The sequence below is a fragment of the Schistocerca cancellata genome, chromosome 3 (assembly GCF_023864275.1).
Source record: "Schistocerca cancellata isolate TAMUIC-IGC-003103 chromosome 3, iqSchCanc2.1, whole genome shotgun sequence".
Classification (NCBI taxonomy): Eukaryota; Metazoa; Arthropoda; class Insecta; order Orthoptera; family Acrididae; genus Schistocerca; species Schistocerca cancellata.
In genome coordinates, this window is record NC_064628.1 from 291,204,493 (window position 1) to 291,223,409 (window position 18,917).

Here is an 18,917-nt window from a genome sequence, read left to right on the forward strand (position 1 = left end):
GCAATATGGGGTGGAGCGCCGTCCTGCATAAACATCGTACGTTCCAGCAGGTGTTTATCAGCCAGGCTGGGGATGATGCGATTCTGTAACATATCGGCGTACCTCTCACCCGTCACGGTAGCAGTTACAAAACCAGAATCACGCATTTTCTCGAAGAAAAAAGGCCCGATAACGGCAGATGTAGTAAATCCAACCCATACCGTGACTTTCTCGTCGTGCAATGGAGTTTCCACGACAGTTCTAGGATCTTCGGTAGCCCAAATTCTGCAGTTGTGGGCGTTGACAGACTTTCGGAGCGTGAAATGAGCTTCGTCAGTCCACAACACGTTACTCAACCAATCGTCATCTTCCGCCATCTTTTGAAACGCCCACACCGCAAATGCCCTCCGCTTCACTAGATCGCCAGGTAACAGTTCATGATGCCGATGGATTTTGTACGGATAGCATCGGAGGGTACGCCTAAGTGCCAACCAAACAGTAGTGTATGGAATGCCTGTGCGACGTGCGACTGCACGAGCGCTGACTTCCCCGTGCATAGACGAACCCGCTACAGTCTCCATTTCTTCCTGATCTGTCTCAGCAGCATTACGCCTTGTGCTCGGTCAGCCACTACGGGGTCTATCGTCTAAACAACCCGTGGCTCCGAACCTCGAAATCATTCTCGCCACAGCTGCATTTGTCAACGGACGTTTACCCGTTCGAATCCCCTTCCTATGGCGATAGGATCGTAACGCGGGACTAGCACATTCCCCATTCTGATAATACAGCTTCACTAAAAGCGCCTTTTCAGGTAACGTCAACATGCTGCGACTCTGCGACTGCTGGTGCATCTGATTCTCTCTCTCATTACAACTCCTTTTATACACGATTATCATGCGCAGTCACTGACGTTTTGCTGTCCAGCGCCATCTGAACTTTGTATTTTTTTTTTTGTTCTAATAAAACCCCATGTCATTCCAAGCATGTGTGTCAATTTTTACCTCTCAACCTACATTATTCCGTGGTTTATTAAGTTTTCAAATTTATACTGATTTTTTGATCACTCGGTGTTTCAGGCAGCACCAAATTCAGAATGAGCAATAGGTGTGGTGAGCTTTGAAAACTGCTTAGTTTTGCAAGAAACAGTTGCTGATAAGGAAGGATAGGAATACAGTAATCAGTTTCAATCCAAATGGTTTTTATCACTCTTGCTCATCCAGATTTCAGCTATAAATAGCCATCTTCAGTGCTTTTGAGTGAGTTATCACTCTTGCATATCCTGATTGCAGCTATAAATAGCAATCTTCAGAGCATTTGCACTGAACATGGCTATTTATAGCTGAAAACCGGATAAGCAAAAATAATAAAAACCAATGGAATTGCGAATGATCGTTGTATTTCTGTCCTTCCTCAGAATAACATAAACACTCTGCACAGAGGTTCCACCTGGAGTGCAAGTTGGGGAAACAGCAGCTTGCCGCATTGACGTTCTGGCGATATCTTGCAAAGTAATCTACATATCTTCACGTTGGAGTATACTACTATTAACAGTTCTTGAGTGGCTGGCGAAGATGACGCATTTAATGTATGGATCAGCAGAAATATTGAACACGGAAGCCGCAATAATGTACAGAAAAAATATCTACACTATTGTTATCCATCTTGAAAGAAATTTATTAACATGCATGGAAACTTACGAGAAACTAAATTGTTCCAAACAGAGCTGCGCGAGATTTTCAAAATGAAACTCGCACACAGTAGACTTCGAGAATATGATATTGGATTGTGTGTGGGAAGATTCATTCAATACGGTTCCTTCAACTTGCCAGTGAAATACAAACTACTGAGAGTATACTTTGGAGAGTATTTGTGCATGACAGGGGAGTAACTGCTGCTGACCTGTGTGTATAAGGAACGGAGCCAAGTGAAGTTAAACGACGAATTTAGCTCAGCCAATGGATTGTCCAACGCAGCACAGCAGTGAGAACTGCCTGTAGTTTTTACTGTTCATGGACGACGCCAGGTTCAACCGAGGTTGCTTTTTTTAAGTGCCTCAATAGCCATATTTGGTATGACAAAATCCGTACGCCACGTACGTCTCAGATCTCCAGCAATAATTCTATATAAACCTGTGGACTGGAATCATACAGGGTGCTCTAACACTCCTCCTACAAACTTCTAGGAATTTTAGAGGGGACTGAGTAGACAATTATTTATTTCAAGTTTCTGTTACCAGTCACTTTTTATTTTATGCTTAATCTAACATAATGCAACGCGTTTCGAACATGTTTTGTTCATTTTCAAGCGTTTGTACATACATACATACAATGAGAAATGTTACTTAAAAGCCGGCCGGAGTGGCCGAGGGGTTCTAGGCGCTACAGTCTGGAACCGCGCGACCGCTACGGTCGCAGGTTCAAATCCTGCCTCGGGCATGGATATGTGTGATGTCATTAGGTTAGTTATGTTTAAGTAGTTCTAAGTTCTAGGGGACCGATGACCCCAGAAGTTAAGTCCCATAGTGCTCAGAGCCATTTTTTTTTTGTTACTTAAAAATTAACAGTTTTAAACTAGATTAATCTAGAACACTTTGTTTTTTACTGTAGCTGCTGATGTGGCATTTGGGGGGAAGGAGGGGGGCAGTGTATATCTAGAAATCGAAGTCAGTGATGTCTTCTGTTGGTTTCCTTCTTTGTTGTTGACTATGTATATCACAGCAGTTACATCTTCTTGCTGCTTCACTTGTATCACTGGTGTAATGCCACACCAGCAGCTACAGTAAAAAACAAAGTGTTCTAGAATAATCTAGTTTAAAACTGTTTATTTTTAAGTAACATTTCTCGTTGTATGTATGTATGTACAAACGCTTGAAAATGAACAAAACATGTTCGAAACGCGTTGCATTATGTTAGATTAAGCATAAAATAAAAAGTGACTGGTAGCAGAAACTTGAAATAAATAATTTTCCCACACAGTCACGGTTTACAAACATAGCCATAATGGCTGAAAATAATTATGAGTAGACAATATTTGGAATTGGAACCGGTGTCCGAAAACGTACCCTTCCCTGCTACAACCATTTGAAAATATGTTGGTAACGCGACCAGTTTTACAAGTAATTTATTAGGCATGACCCAGTACATCACTTATTTTACAATTCCAATCATTAACAACCCAAGAAACAAAAAGTAAACTGAATTAGTTTTCACAAACACTGTCGTTTACAGCTGAGTCTGTCAACAGAGCAGGTTTCACTAGGCATGGCCTGCACCTCAGTAAGTACAGGAAGGGGAGGGTGGCAAAGCTTGGAGGTGATAGAGTAATGGCGGGTCGTGGGATCACGCATGGGGTAACTCCTGTAGTACTTGGTGTTAGAGCCGCACATTTTTAGACTGAAGTCAGCTGATAGGTATTCCTGCTTACAGGAAGTCTTTCTAACAAAGGAACCACTTTCTACAAAGGTTATATGTTCAAGCTGAGAGGGAATTAGCACATTTCATCAAGATATACAATGGATTAGAGATAAAGTTAGTGAACTGCTTAAAGGTGTTGACTCCGACATTATTCGTATTTCAGTGCACTTCTTAAATAATGTGACAATTTAAAGGCTTCCTTTACTAGGACATAAGTTAGCTGGCACTTTATTCTAGGAATTCTCTGAAGTACGTGAAAAACGATATTCCATTCGAGTCCGTCGATCTTTCAAAGCACTGCACGGAAAAGGTATTTGAATGTTGTGCCGGTGTGGTTGAATTTATTGAAACAAAACTTCTAATTGTTGTTACTTACAGGTCCCCTGACACTGATTTCAGAACATTTCTGCTCAAGCTGGAGTGGCTTCTTGGTTCACTTTACAGGAAGTACAAAAATCAGCTGTAAGTAGAGACTTCAACATTATTTGTGTAAGGGAGTGTGCAGGAAAGAGGATGTTGGTAGATCTCCTTAATTCGTATCATCTGATGCAAACTATATTCTTTACAACGGTAGTACAGGGGAACAAAGCACAACCATAGACTACATTTTGTCCGTTCTTCATTGCTAGAGAGATATTCTATTAGCAAAAATGTGAATGGCCTTTCCGACAAGATGCACAAATTTTAACGCTAACAGCCTTTTGTGCTAAATTGCGTTACATATAACTATAAACTATTTATAAAAGCTAATCTAGTTACAGATGAGACCTTTGTAAACCTCATTTAAGGAACAAGAGTGGCAGGATGTTTGTAGTGCCGATAACCTAGACGATAAATATAATGATTTCCTCAACACATTTCTGATGCCCTTTAAAAGTTGCTTTCCGTTAGAACGTACAAAACAGGATACTAGTACTAAGTGGCAGCCTGAGTTATTGACTAGAGAGATGAGAATATAATATACAACAAAGTGGGAATTATATCCAAATGTTAGAAACAGTCACAATCGAGAATGAGATTTTCACTCTGCAGCGGAGTGTGCGCTGATATGAAACTTCGTGGCAGATTAAAACTGTGTGCCCGACCGAGACTCGAACTCGGGACCTTTGCCTTTCGCGGGCAAGTGCTCTACCATCTGAGCTACCGAAGCACGACTCACGCCAGCTACTCACAGCCTTACTTCTGCCAGTACCTCGTCTCCTACCTTCCAAACTTTACAGAAGCTCTCCTGCGAACCTTGCAGAACTAGCACTCCTGAAAGAAAGGATATTGCGGAGATATGGCTTAGCCACAGCCTGGGGGATGTTTCCAGAATGAGATTTTCACTCTGCAGCGGAGTGTGCGCTGATATGAAACTTCCTGTGCAGATTAAAACTGTGTGCCCGACCGAGACTCGAACTCGGGACCTTTGCCTTTCGCGGGCAAGTGCTCTACCATCTGAGCTACCGAAGCACGACTCACGCCCGGTACTCACAGCCTTACTTCTGCCAGTACCTCGTCTCCTACCGGGCGTGAGTCGTGCTTCGGTCGCTCAGATGGTAGAGCACTTGCCCGCGAAAGGCAAAGGTCCCGAGTTCGAGTCTCGGTCGGGCACACAGTTTTAATCTGCCAGGAAGTTTCATATCAGCGCACACTCCGCTGCAGAGTGAAAATCTCATTCTGGAAACATCCCCCAGGCTGTGGCTAAGCCATATCTCCGCAATATCCTTTCTTTCAGGAGTGCTAGTTCTGCAAGGTTCGCAGGAGAGCTTCTGTAAAGTTTGGAAGGTAGGAGACGAGGTACTGGCAGAAGTATGGCTGTGAGTACCGGGCGTGAGTCGTGCTTCGGTAGCTCAGATGGTAGAGCACTTGCCCGCGAAAGGCAAAGGTCCCGAGTTCGAGTCTCGGTCGGGCACACAGTTTTAATCTGCCAGGACGTTTAAGTCACAATCGAGTTGCAGCAGCCCATTACAAACAGTATTGTAAGGTGCTTAAAATGTTATTAGGAAGGAAAAAAGCATGTGGTACGCAAATAGAGTAGCTAATAACAGGATAAAATTAAAACCTTACTGCTCAGCAGCACCAGCGTGAGGATACAAAGTCAGTAAGTAGTAGAACCGTTTCAGTTACTTATAAGCCGGATATATGTATTGTACTTGATAATCACTTTCTGAATATAGCAGGTGAACTTAATAAAAGCTTATTTCCTATAGGGAATCCTATAACTCTCTTAGAAAATAGCTTTCCCAGACTGTTATTTGAAATACTCCTCCATGATACTGACAAGGGGGAAATTGGGCCAACAATTAAATCGCTAAATATCTAGGACTCTTATGGATACGACGGGGTACCTAACAGAATACTTAAGTACTGTTCTGCATATGTTATCCCAGTACTTAAACGTATCTGTAACTTTTCCTTTCGGAATGGTAATTTTGCTGACCGTTTAAAGTATTCAGTAGTAAAGCCACATTGTTAAAAATGAGAAAGGGATAATGCAGATTCGAGGGTGATTTGAAAAGTTCTCGGAACGGAACAGAAAAAAAGTACTTAAATCACTGATTTTTTATATTTTTGAATGTAATCTCCTTGTAGATTAATGTACTTGGTCCAACGATGTTCCCGGCCTTGATCCCATCTCGAAAATGAGTTTCCTCCAGGCCTGCAAAATAGTTGTCAACTCTGGCTATCAGTTCTTCGTTTGAAGTGAATCTTCGTCCGCCAAGAAAAATTTTCGGTTTTGGGAAGAGATGGCAGTCTGGCGGAGCCATATCCGGTGAATAAGGCTGGTGTGGCAACAATTCATATCTTAGTTCGTGTAATTTTGCCATGGCGACGGCACATGTTTTTGATCCAGCGTAAATAGTCGCGGCACCCATCTTGCAGATAATTTTTTCATTTCTAATTCTTCAGTTAAAATGTGATACACCCTTTCAGATGACATCTGGCAAGCGTGAGCAATTTCACGCTCTTTCAATCGGCCATCCTCCATGACCATTTTGTGCACTTTTGCAATGATTTCTGGAGTAGAGACACATCTTGGCCGACCACTGCGCGGATCATCATCTAAGCTCTCCGGACCAAATTTAAATTCATCTGTCTACTTGACAACAGTTGAATATGAAGGAGCAGAGACCCCCAGTGTATTCTGGAAATCGACATGAATGTCCTTTGCTTTCATACCTTTCTTTACGAAGTACATAATTATGGCTCGAATCTCGATGTTTCCCATCTTTGCAAATCACTACGCGGGAACAACAACAGATCCACGTCACCGCCACATCTCCCTTCCAAGAGCAATGACGTGGCACGTGTTTACAGGCAACAGTCCAATGAATATCACGTCAACAACTCGTTGTGCTAGCGCTGACCTCTAGCGGTGATTCCGAGAACTTTTCAAACCATCCTCGTAGTTTTAGGCTTATTTCTATGCCATCAGTGTTTGATAAAGTTATCGAAAAGGCTGTATGTACCAGGGTAATTGATCATTTCCATTCACATAATTTGCTGTCAAATGTACAGTTTGGTTTTAGAAGTGGTGAACAACTGAAAATGCTATATCACCTTTTCTCACTGAGGCTCTGTAAGAATTAAATAAAAGGTCGCGAACGTTAGCGTCTTCTTTGACTTAACTAAGGTGCTTGATTGTCTTATCTCAAAATATTACTACAGAAGTACGACCATTATGGAATGAGGGGAGTAACTCACAATTGGTTCACCTCTTACTTTAAGAACAGACAGCAGAAGGTCATTCTCCTCATTATTGAGAATGGCTAAGACGTGCAGTTCCAATGGGGCACAGTTAAGTGAGGGGTGGCCCATGGGTCGGTGCTGGGGCAGCTACTGTTTCTTACGCATATAAATCACATGCTTTCTAGTAATACATGTGATTCTAAAATATTTCTGTTTGCTGATGACACCAGCTTGGTAGTGAAACATGTTGCGTGTAGTACTGACACAGTACCAATTAATGCAGTCAAGACATAAGTTCATTGCTTGTAGAAAATAAATTGATGCTAAATCACAGTAAGCCTCATTTTTCACAGTTTCTAACAAACATTTCAACAAGAATGCACATATGATTGGTGAAACCGAACAGTTCAAATTTCGTAGACGTTTGAAGAGAGAGTGAGCAGTCACAGAAAGCCCATGTTCAGAGTCTTGTTTAAAAACTAAATGATGCTTTATTTAAAATTAGAACAGTTTCTGAAATAAGTGCCGGCCAGTGTGGCCGAGAGGTTCTAGGCGCTTCAGTCCGGAACCGCGCCACTGCTACAGTCGCAGGTTCGAATCCTGCCTCGGGCATGGATGTGTGTGATGTCCTTAGGTTAGTTAGGTATAAGTGGTTCTAAGTTCTAGGGGACTGATGACCTCAGATGTTAAGTCCCATAGTGTTCAGAGCCATTTGAACCATTTGAAATAAGTGATCAGGGTTGCCACAAGTTTCCCAAGTGAAATTTCCTGATATTTTCCTGATTTTTCAGACAAGTTTTAGCATTTTTCTATTACAAATTTTGAGATGTCAAGGGTAAGTAAAGACATAAGTTGACAAAAGAATTAAAGGACTTCTCTATTTCTAAACGTGTGAGCAAAAATCTTAAGTACTAACATGAACATCTTTAGTAACGAACTGTTTTTAGATGAAGAAAGCAAACGAAATGGTATATGTGTTTCATTAAGACCAATGTTGTTATTGTATTTTGATAAAGCGGAACACATTTGGTGACAAAAATACGCATTTCGTTGGAGTCGCAAGAGAGTTTTAAAATACCTTCACTGCTTTCAGAAATAACCCCAGAAAAAAGCAGGAAGGAAACGCATAAGGTGGGGAAGAGTTGTGTAAATCAACACTGTAGGTGACCGCTAGTAAAATGTTGGTTCTACTACATTCATTATTGTCGGTTATTACCCACTGTGTTAAGTCTATTATTCTACAGGTATTGTGTAATTTTTGCTGTAAGAAATAAATGATTACAAAGCAAACAAACTGCCAGCGACTGCCAGATTTTCTTCTTCTTATTGTCCATAATTTCTAACGTATAAACAGCTTTCGAAACGCCAAAATGTACTAGAATAAATACACTTCTGGCCATTAAAAATGCTACACCAAGAAGAAATGCAGATGATAAACGGGTATTCATTGGACAAATATATTATACTAGAACTGACATGTTATTACATTTTCACGCAATTTGGGTGCACAGATCCTGAGAAATCAGTACACAGAACACCCATCTCTGGCCGTAATAACGGCCTTCATACGCCTGGGCATTGAATCAAACAGAGCTTGGATGGCGAGTACAGGTACAGCTGCCCATGCAGCTTCAACACGATACCACAGTTCATTAAGAGCAGTGATTGGCGTATTGTGACGAGGCAGTTGCTCGGCCACCATTGAACAGACGTTTACAGTTAGTGAGACATCTGGAGAATGTGCTGGCCAAGGCAGCAGTCGAACATTTTCAGTACCCAGAAAGGCCCGCACAGAACCTGCCACATACTTTCGTGCATTATCCTGTTGAAATGTTGGGTTTCGCAGGGATCGAATGAAGGGTAGAGCCACGGGTCGTAACACATCTGAAATGTAACGTCCACTGTTCAAAGTGCCATCAATGCGAACAAGAGGTGACCGACACGTGTAACCAATGGCACCCCATACCATCACGCCGGGTGATACGTCAGTATGGTGATGACGAATACACGCTTCCAATGTGCGTTCACCGCGATGTCGCCAAACACGGATGCGACCATCATGATGCTGTAAACATAACCTGGATTCATCCGAAAAAATGACGTTTTGCCATTCGTGCACCCACATTCGTCGTTGAGTACACCATCGCAGGCGCTCCTGTCTGTGATGCAGCGTCAAGGGTAACCGCAGCCACGGTCTCCGAGCTGATAGTCCATGCTGCTGCAAACGTCGTCGAACTGTTCGTGCAGATGGTTGTTGTCTTGCAAACGTCCCCATCTGTTGACTCAGGGATCAAGACGTGGCTGCACGATGCGTTACAGCTGTGCGGATAAGATGCCCATCATCTCGACTGCTAGTAATACGAGGCCGTTGGGATCCAGCACGGCGTTCCGCATTACCCTCCTGAACCCACCGATTCCATATTCTGCTAACAGTCATTGGATCTCGACCAACGCGAGCTGCAATGTCGCGATACGATTAACCGCAATCGCGATAGGCTACAATCCGACCTTTATCAAAGTCGGCAACGTGGTGGTACGCATTTCTCCTCCTAACAAGAGGCATCACAACAACGTTTCACCAGGCAACGCCGGTCAACTGCTGTTTGTGTATGAGAAATCGGTTGGAAACTTTCTCATGTCAGCACGTTGTAGGTGCCGCCACCGGCACCAACCTTCTGTGAATGCTCTGAAAAGCTAATTATTTGTATATTACAGCACCTTCTTGCTGTCGGTTTAATTTCGCGTCTGTAGCATGTCATCTTCGTGGTGTAGCAATTTTAATGGCCAGTAGTGTAAAATGGCTATAAAACGCCGCACCGTACAATGTACCTGCAGTGAGACAGTCGCAATTCCTGTAATCCATCGCCTGTGGCCTCTGGCCTGCCGAGGTGCACCACAGTCCTGGGTCCACGGATAAACCATGAAAATCCGCCACATTAGGCCACAAACAGACAGACCCTGCCTGTGGGCAGACCAGTGAGAACAGATCCGATAGGTAGAGCCCACACATTAGTGGGAACTATGGGCTTGAAATCGGCAGGCCCGATCCGTTAGATACACCCACAGAAATAGCCTGCGATTTTGGCCCGTCTTGGTAGCACACTCGTGTGGCCAGTATTCACGTGTCACAAACACCATGTTGATGAAATGAGACCGCGGTGATCACCAACGCAACAGATAACTTGGCGAAAATACTCTGAGAACCAATACTAATGAGGATAGCAACTCACCATAAAGATGATCGCTGAGACACAGACTAGCACATAGAAAATACAATCACATTCTCACACTTAAATTTTTCGCCGTAGCCTTTGTCAGAAAACGAGAGCGCACACACATTCACACAATCACTCAGACACAACTCATGCACACACGACCGCTGTCTCCTGTCACTGTGTCAACAGTCTCTGAGAATCAGATCCAAACAAACCGCTGCCCACGCCTCCCTGCCTCTCATCGGCATCTGCTAGCCTAGTAGAGTTGTGGCGATTCGTGAATGAGTCGTTCATTTGAACGACTCTAAATAAAGAATCGTAAGAATCGAATCGTGATACGAACGAATCGTCGTTCAAAAGAATCGTAAGAACGATTGCGTGTTTCCGAGTCGTGACGATTCCAAGTTCCAACGATTCATCGATTCTTAGTACGCTATGCTTCGAAGGAAACTTCCGAATCATGCCGAGTCGTGCCGAATGATTACGACCGCCAGATGGCAGTCAAGTGGAGGATGCTCGCAAGGAACAAACTAAGTTCGTGGGCCGTAATATTACCCCAGATCACGGGATATTACTCGTGAAAACCAAGGTAACGCTTGGCCGTGGCTGACGGGAACGAGCGTAAAGGCATTTCCCATTTACTATCGCTACCATCAGCCACCGTGCCGACGTCAATCTTAGTTTGCGCGAGTAATACACGAACTAGCATGTTTACTCATAAATAAACTATTTCTGGCATATCTTATCATGACACAGTTCGATTCTAACCCCATTGACAATTTCAGACATGTCCTGCCATCTGTGAGTAAGATATAGAACTTTTTGCATTCCGTTAGAATCTTGCCATCGCAGACTAGAATGAATCGTGAAAGAATCGTGAACGAATCGTAGGAATCGATTCGCAATGTGAGACTGAATCGCAGGAATCGAATCGGGAAAAAGAATCGTGTTGCCCAACTCTATAGCCTAGCAGCAAGTAGTGGTGGCAGCACTGACTGCAAGATGAAGGGAGGGGGGAAGGGGAGAAACAGTGAGAACGAGAAAGTGGGGAAGCAGCGCACGTACTAAGCTGCGCCCAGCCAGCGACGATGCATGACATCTCAGTAAACAAACAATTTCATACTAATGAGACGAAAACGAGATTTTTTCAGTGTTTTTTCTTCAAATTTTCCTGATTTCCCTGATGCGTTTGAAATTCCCTGATATTGTGGCAACCCTGGCGTTAGTTCAAGACGAAAAGTGGTCTACTTTGCTTATTTTCATTCACTTGTGACGTAGGTGTTATTTTTTCTCTGATTCAAAAAGGGTGGTTGGAGCAATGTGTGCTGTAAGTTCACAAAGCTCTTGTCGACCTCTGTTCAGTAGTCTGGGAATTCCGAAATTGGCCTCTCAATACACATTTTCTTTAATGTCGTTTGCTGTCAACAATATCAGCCTATTCCCAGCAGTTAGCAGCTTTCACTCGGTTAATACTAGGCAGAAACCCAGCCTACATTTGGAAGAACGCCTCTCCTCGACTCTTGAGCTGAAACGCGTACAGTATTCTACTGCATCCATTTTCAATAAACTTCCACAATAATTTAAAAATCTTGGCAGTAAGGCACGCACTTTCAAGTCTTAAGAGTTTCCTCATGGCTCGTTACTTCTATTCTGTCGAGGAACACCTGGGAAAATCAAAAAATTAAGCTAATTCCTGAGTTATGTTGTTGATCGTGTTTATTTAAACTTATGGCTTGTCGTCTGCAGAGGATTCGTACACGTTTCATTTTGTCTTTTATTACTCTTCTGTTATAATTTCACGTACTGATTCGTTCCACGACCATGGAGACTTGCTTCTCAGTTTAGTCCTATGAAACACAACATATAAAATATAAATATAAAAAATATAAACTTAAACATTTTTGTCCTTTTCAAAGGAGGGTTAGCATTCTGATCCACTACAATAAGGTTCGATGTAGTGACCACCAAGATCGGTGCACACATTGTAACTACGAACGATGATATGGTACACCTACTCTATCACACCTGGTATCTCTGCAGTCTGTCCTGCAGCGACCATAACTCTTGCAGTCAGAGCTTATCCCGTCTCTACAGGAGTCTCATAAGCCAAACTCCTCATTCGATCCCAGACGAATAACACCGGTGATTGTGGAGGCCATCTGTTTCCGAATCATTGGTCCTGATGTTCCCAAACATCATGTGAGTTGTGAGCAGAAGTGCCATCAGGCTGAAACCAAATGTCTTGATAGACGTTCAGTGGTACAACATCCAACAGCATACCGAATACTTGTTGTACGAAGGTCAAGTAGATGGGACACGTGATCTTGGGTGGCAGCAAGTACAGTCCAATCTACTATCCAGAATACATGCTCACACACTGATACCAAATTTGAGGCTGGAATGCCTGAACCTGCGTGCCACGTGGGTTTTCGTCTGCCCAGACATGGTTGTTTTGGGAATTGAAAACACAATCCCCAGTAAATTTACATTCATCTGTGAAGAGAATGTGCCGTAGAAATATTAGGGGCTCGCTGAGGCAGCGGCGCAGAAACTGCGTACAGAACTTAATGCGTGATGCAAAATCGGCTGGCATTAGTGACTGTATCCTTTGCAGGAGGTATGGATGTAGTTGTTGGTCATATGCCAGACAGTGCTGGGAGCAACTTTCATTGCATGCTCATGTACTCGTTGATGGGTTCTCTTCACCAAGATGCAGTACGCTCTCTCCAACTCGTGTGTGTAACGTCCTCCTGAGCACCACAGTCATACCTGCTGACGATGAAGATACCACTTTCTCGAAAAGCCGCTGCATAATTGTGGTGGAAAGGGTATGCGATGCAGTCGGACGTCGTGGATACCGATCTTTATAAAGGCGACGAGTAGATCTTCCATTACCATAAACTTCGCCATTCGGCACAAACATGTTGCTCTAACACTTCCAGCCACGTGAATGAGTATCGAACCAGGTCAGAGAGGTAGGATGGACTTAAAATGATATCAGCCGATGCGACGTAAGCACCCCCCCCCCCCCACCATCACTACCCATAGCTACACTCCTGGAAATTGAAATAAGAACACCGTGAATTCATTGTCCCAGGAAGGGGAAACTTTATTGACACATTCCTGGGGTCAGATACATCACATGATCACACTGACAGAACCACAGGCACATAGACACAGGCAACAGAGCATGCACAATGTCGGCACTAGTACAGTGTATATCCACCTTTCGCAGCAATGCAGGCTGCTATTCTCCCATGGAGACGATCGTAGAGATGCTGGATGTAGTCCTGTGGAACGGCTTGCCATGCCATTTCCACCTGGCGCCTCAGTTGGACCAGCGTTCGTGCTGGACGTGCAGACCGCGTGAGACGACGCTTCATCCAGTCCCAAACATGCTCAATGGGGGACAGATCCGGAGATCTTGCTGGCCAGGGTAGATGACTTACACCTTCTAGAGCACGTTGGGTGGCACGGGATACATGCGGACGTGCATTGTCCTGTTGGAACAGCAAGTTCCCTTGCCGGTCTAGGAATGGTAGAACGATGGGTTCGATGACGGTTTGGATGTACCGTGCACTATTCAGTGTCCCCTCGACGATCACCAGTGGTGTACGGCCAGTGTAGGAGATCGCTCCCCACACCATGATGCCGGGTGTTGGCCCTGTGTGCCTCGGTCGTATGCAGTCCTGATTGTGGCGCTCACCTGCACGGCGCCAAACACGCATACGACCATCATTGGCACCAAGGCAGAAGCGACTCTCATCGCTGAAGACGACACGTCTCCATTCGTCCCTCCATTCACGCCTGTCGCGACACCACTGGAGGCGGGCTGCACGATGTTGGGGCGTGAGCGGAAGACGGCCTAACGGTGTGCGGGACCGTAGCCCAGATTCATGGAGACGGTTGCGAATGGTCCTCGCCGATACCCCAGGAGCAACAGTGTCCCTAATTTGCTGGGAAGTGGCGGTGCGGTCCCCTACGGCACTGCGTAGGATCCTACGGTCTTGGCGTGCATCCGTGCGTCGCTGCGGTCCGGTCCCAGGTCGACGGGCACGTGCACCTTCCGCCGACCACTGGCGACAACATCGATGTACTGTGGAGACCTCACGCCCCACGTGTTGAGCAATTCGGCGGTACGTCCACCCGGCCTCCCGCATGCCCACTATACGCCCTCGCTAAAAGTCCGTCAACTGCACATACGGTTCACGTCCACGCTGTCGCGGCATGCTACCAGTGTTAAAGACTGCGATGGAGCTCCGTATGCCACGGCAAACTGGCTGACACTGACGGCGGCGGTGCACAAATGCTGCGCAGCTAGCGCCATTCGACGGCCAACACCGCGGTTCCTGGTGTGTCCGCTGTGCCGTGCGTGTGATCATTGCTTGTACAGCCCTCTCGCAGTGTCCGGAGCAAGTATGGTGGGTCTGACACACCGGTGTCAATGTGTTCTTTTTTCCATTTCCAGGAGTGTACATAGCAAACATGTTTTCACACGGCTGCAGCACGGAACTGAACGTTTACGGACATAGGTTCCAATTTAAAATATTGTTTACTCGGCCCCCTTTACAAGTCCTAAAAAAAGTTTGAAAGGGGAATTTTAGAGCACCCAGTGTAAGATTCATTAATAAGTTCTTGTTTGCTGCTACCACGCTTGAATGGTGCAGATTACCCGATGTTCATTCTCGATGTGTTGCTCGCCATTAAATGTATCCCCCAACATTGAGTCGCTGTGTTGTGACATTTATAAAACATAAGCTCTTACGGGGTTGAAGTTTCGTTTGTGGCCTTTGTACCCCTCGTATCAACTCGCTCGCATTTGAGCCAGCTCTCTGAATTCTCATAAGGGCAATCTTCGATTTCGTTTCGATGTAATTATGGATGTACAGCCAGTTATTTTGAGCACATTGAGCCTCCACAGTATAGCAGGCTTCTGAAAGAATTAGTTTATCTTTATTCGTAGTTATATTTAGATTCCACAAGTGTGCCTGAGTTGAAAACTTCATTAGACAGAATTCGCATTTCTGGAGCGCAGCGTACTGATAACTACAAAGGAGATAAAGTTAGCTAAGTCATACAAGTGAATGAAGAGCGGATGGCCTAAAAGGATGCAGTGCAGCTAGGCAGATCAGTGCCAACCTAGTGCCAGGCACCCCTGTAAACTGCCGTCTAATATAACAGAGCGTCAATTAGGGTTTGTCATTCAATATTCTCTCAGAGTTATCTTTGTTATGCTTGGTACCACACAATATCGCTACATTAGTATTAGATATCAAACTGACCACGAGAAGATACTGGAAATGTTAAATTGCACTTTAAGGTTTTGTATTACACTTCTGTATGAATCACTATTTTCTAAAAATGGGTTATCACCATTTTAGTTGTAGCTGGTATATACTCTCTCACATTTATATCAATCACAACAGTTCTTGGACCAATTGCTTGTACGACATATTGGAAACCGTGTTTCGACATTCTGGTAAAATTATGGAATAGTCATGTATTCCACATCAGTTCTCTAGTTAAATCTTCTGAAGCATTCCGCTACTTAAAAAAGAGAACGCTTCCACAAAGCCCTGTTTCTCTTGTTCTTTCAACTTTTATCTTTGTGTGTTGTAGAAGCAGTAGAACTGCACTCACTTCCACTAGCTCTCGTTCATCCATTTCGTGGCAAAAGTGTGCCCTCTTGTAAACACTTCTGGTCCGGAAACGTATTGCGACAAACGTTGTCTGGCAACAGCGACCGGTAATGTTTTAGGGCATGTGGCTGCAATTCGTATGGCTGCAGTATTGTTGACAACACTCGCGTGACCGAATTTATGTTCCTCCAGTGCCCGTATCCCTTGAGAAAGTGTAGGATCGGATAAAGCAAGCACTGTAGACCATCACGAAGGACATGCTACGCCGAGTGAGGGAAGAATTGGATGGCGGTGTAGATGTGTCTCTTGTGACCAAGGGTGCATGCATTGAAGGATTGTGATTAACGTTCAAAACTGCACCAATCACTTATAAACAACCTGTATTGGCGGCAATAAGCAATTTTTATGGCACGTGTAAAGGTACACTTAGCGAATTCAGCTTGGGATGCGGGTCAGAGAATCGATATTGAGTGTGAGCAGTGGAATGATATATGCAACATATCCATGGTATTCTGGGCCAATACTTCATTTTCATAGATGACAGAACAGTCTCCCGTTCCCTTCATAAAGTCAGCCCATCTTGCTAAAACAATGGACGTTCAGTGGCAACCTGTTCACAGGACGTGAATTCCACAGAGCATGCCAATAATGTTTTGGGGGGACGTGCTTAGGAGAATTTTTGCTGTCAGCGCTCAGATAATTCGGTATCTGCGGATAATATACCGAGAGAAATTCGACAACAAACTAATTAAATACTTGAACAGCTTAATGGAGCGTATAATAAATAGGCGGGCATCTTCAGTTACGGTCTCCGTTGGATATATTCCTTACGGAACACCTGAAACGTATGGGGTAACGTCTCGTCTTCCCACCATACCATTTTTTTCTGTAAACTTTCTGTTTTTTGTTGCCATGAGTCCATCTGTAGTGAGAAATTCCTGTAACGTTTGATACAGGTGGCGTAATAGCTGCCGAGGGATTATAATTAAAGTGTAGCATCTCCCAGAGGTCCACTGTGTGATTAAATTATCATATGGTAGCGACACTTGGTATATGTGCTAATGCCTTAATGCAGAACCGATTTACGCTCGAAAAAAATTAGTTCCAGTTTTGGCCACCAGCTCAAAATGTGGCACTGTACTGCACCTCGACGACATTTCCGGTGCTCATATAGAACAGACCGTGTAAGTGGGGGTTAATAATAAAACCAATATTGTACCTTTCTCACTTCTTTGGCTGTTTCTGCTCACGTCCTGTTCTTAATCCATTACATATGGAAACATTTCAATAAAACACAGAGAGTCTACAATTTGTACAAAAACAAGACTGCAATTATAAGATTCAAAGAACGTGAAAGGGAAGCAGTATTTGAGAAGAGACAGACAGACAGACAGACTTTTAGCATATCCCACAAGTTATTCAATCTGTACGTAAAGCATATAGTAAAGAGAACCAAGAAGAAATTAAGGAAAAGAATTAAAGCTCAGAGAGAAGAAATAAGGAGTTTAACATTCGGCTATGACACTGTGGTTGAAAGATCAGTTGAACGGAATGTTTGCTTAAAAAAAGTGGGAAAACAAGGATAATGGAATATCGTCGAATTAAGGCAGACGATACTGAGGGAATTACGAAATGAGACACCAAAAGTAGTAGATAATTTTTACTATTTGAGCAGCAGCATAACTGAAAATGGCACAAGTAAAGATAGTATAAAAATACAGTCTGGCAATAGCAAGAGAAGTTTTTCTGACTAAGAGCAATTTGTTAATAGTGAATATAAATTTAAAGTATTAGAATGTATTTTCTGTAAGTCTTAGTCTCGAGTGCAGCCTCCCACAAAAATTAAACGTAGGCAGTACTCACAACAAGAGAATGAAGTTTTTGAGATGTGACGCTATAGGAGAATGGTGAAGATTAGATGGGCAGATCGAATAGCTTATGAGAAGGTACTGAATCTAATTCCGAGGAAAAATTTGGCAATAACTTGACTAAAAGAAGGGATAGTTTGAGAGAACACATTCTGAGGCATCAGAGTATGGTCAGTTTGGAAATGGAAGGAACTCTGGAGGAAGGAATGCTTGAGGCAGACCACGTTTTGACTATAATATAAATGCCGTGTGGCTAGGGCCTCCCGTCGGGTAGACCGTTCACCTGGTGCAAGTCTTTCGAGTTGACGCCACTTCGTCGACTTGCGTATCGATGGGGATGAAATGATGATGGTAAGGACAGCACCCAGTCCCTGAGTGGAGAAAATCTCCGACCCAACCGGGACTCGAACCGAGGCCTTTAGGCATGACATTCCGTCGCGCTGACCACTCAGCTACCAGGGACGGACCTTTTGACTACAGTCAGGATGTCTAAATGGACGTAGGTTGCAGTAGTTATCTAAAGATGGAGAGTCTGGCATAGGATACACAAGCATGGAACGGTGCATCAAACCAGTTTCCGGGCTGATGATCACAACAACAATAATGTCCATATCTTGAAACGGTGTTCCCATATACACAGTCCAATCCTAATAACCACGACAGGGCAACAGCCGATCGCCTCTAGCCAACTGCTGAGCAATGTTATGGTGATATTTCTTGACTGCTACTGTCTCTTATCAATATTGTGTTCTGGACGTTAGAGAACGACGGATTATCTATGTAGATGTAGAAGTAGAAGGTGACGAGTTCGTACCTGCACCTCTGTGTTGTCATCCTTGAACGTCTCGTTCTGCAGATTAGAACAGATCTCGTCGGAGAGGCGGAGGTCGACCCTGCAGGCGCGGTCCACGAAGAACGCCTGCTCGACCACAGAGGTGATCATGAAGGCGAACATGTAGAGGAACATGACCGGCTCCACAGATATGGCCGACACCCACCCGCAGCAGCCGCCTTCTCTGCTATCTCTGATGTCATCTTCCTGCAAACAGCAATCGACGTGATCAAGCATCCATGCACCGGAAAGTTTAAACAATAATAAAGCTACAAGATGTTCCAGCTGAACGAACACTG

General features: G+C 44.1%; 1 protein-coding gene across 1 annotated transcript in view; it reads right to left on the reverse strand.

Moving 5' to 3' along the window:
* Positions 1–18,917, reverse strand: part of LOC126174983 (proton-coupled folate transporter) — a 263,537-nt gene that overhangs the window by 134,778 nt on the left and 109,842 nt on the right. Inside the window, exon 2 of the mRNA XM_049921459.1 lies at positions 18,601–18,825. Coding sequence (XP_049777416.1) covers positions 18,601–18,825 — 225 coding nt within the window. The remainder of the gene's footprint in view (positions 1–18,600; positions 18,826–18,917) is intronic.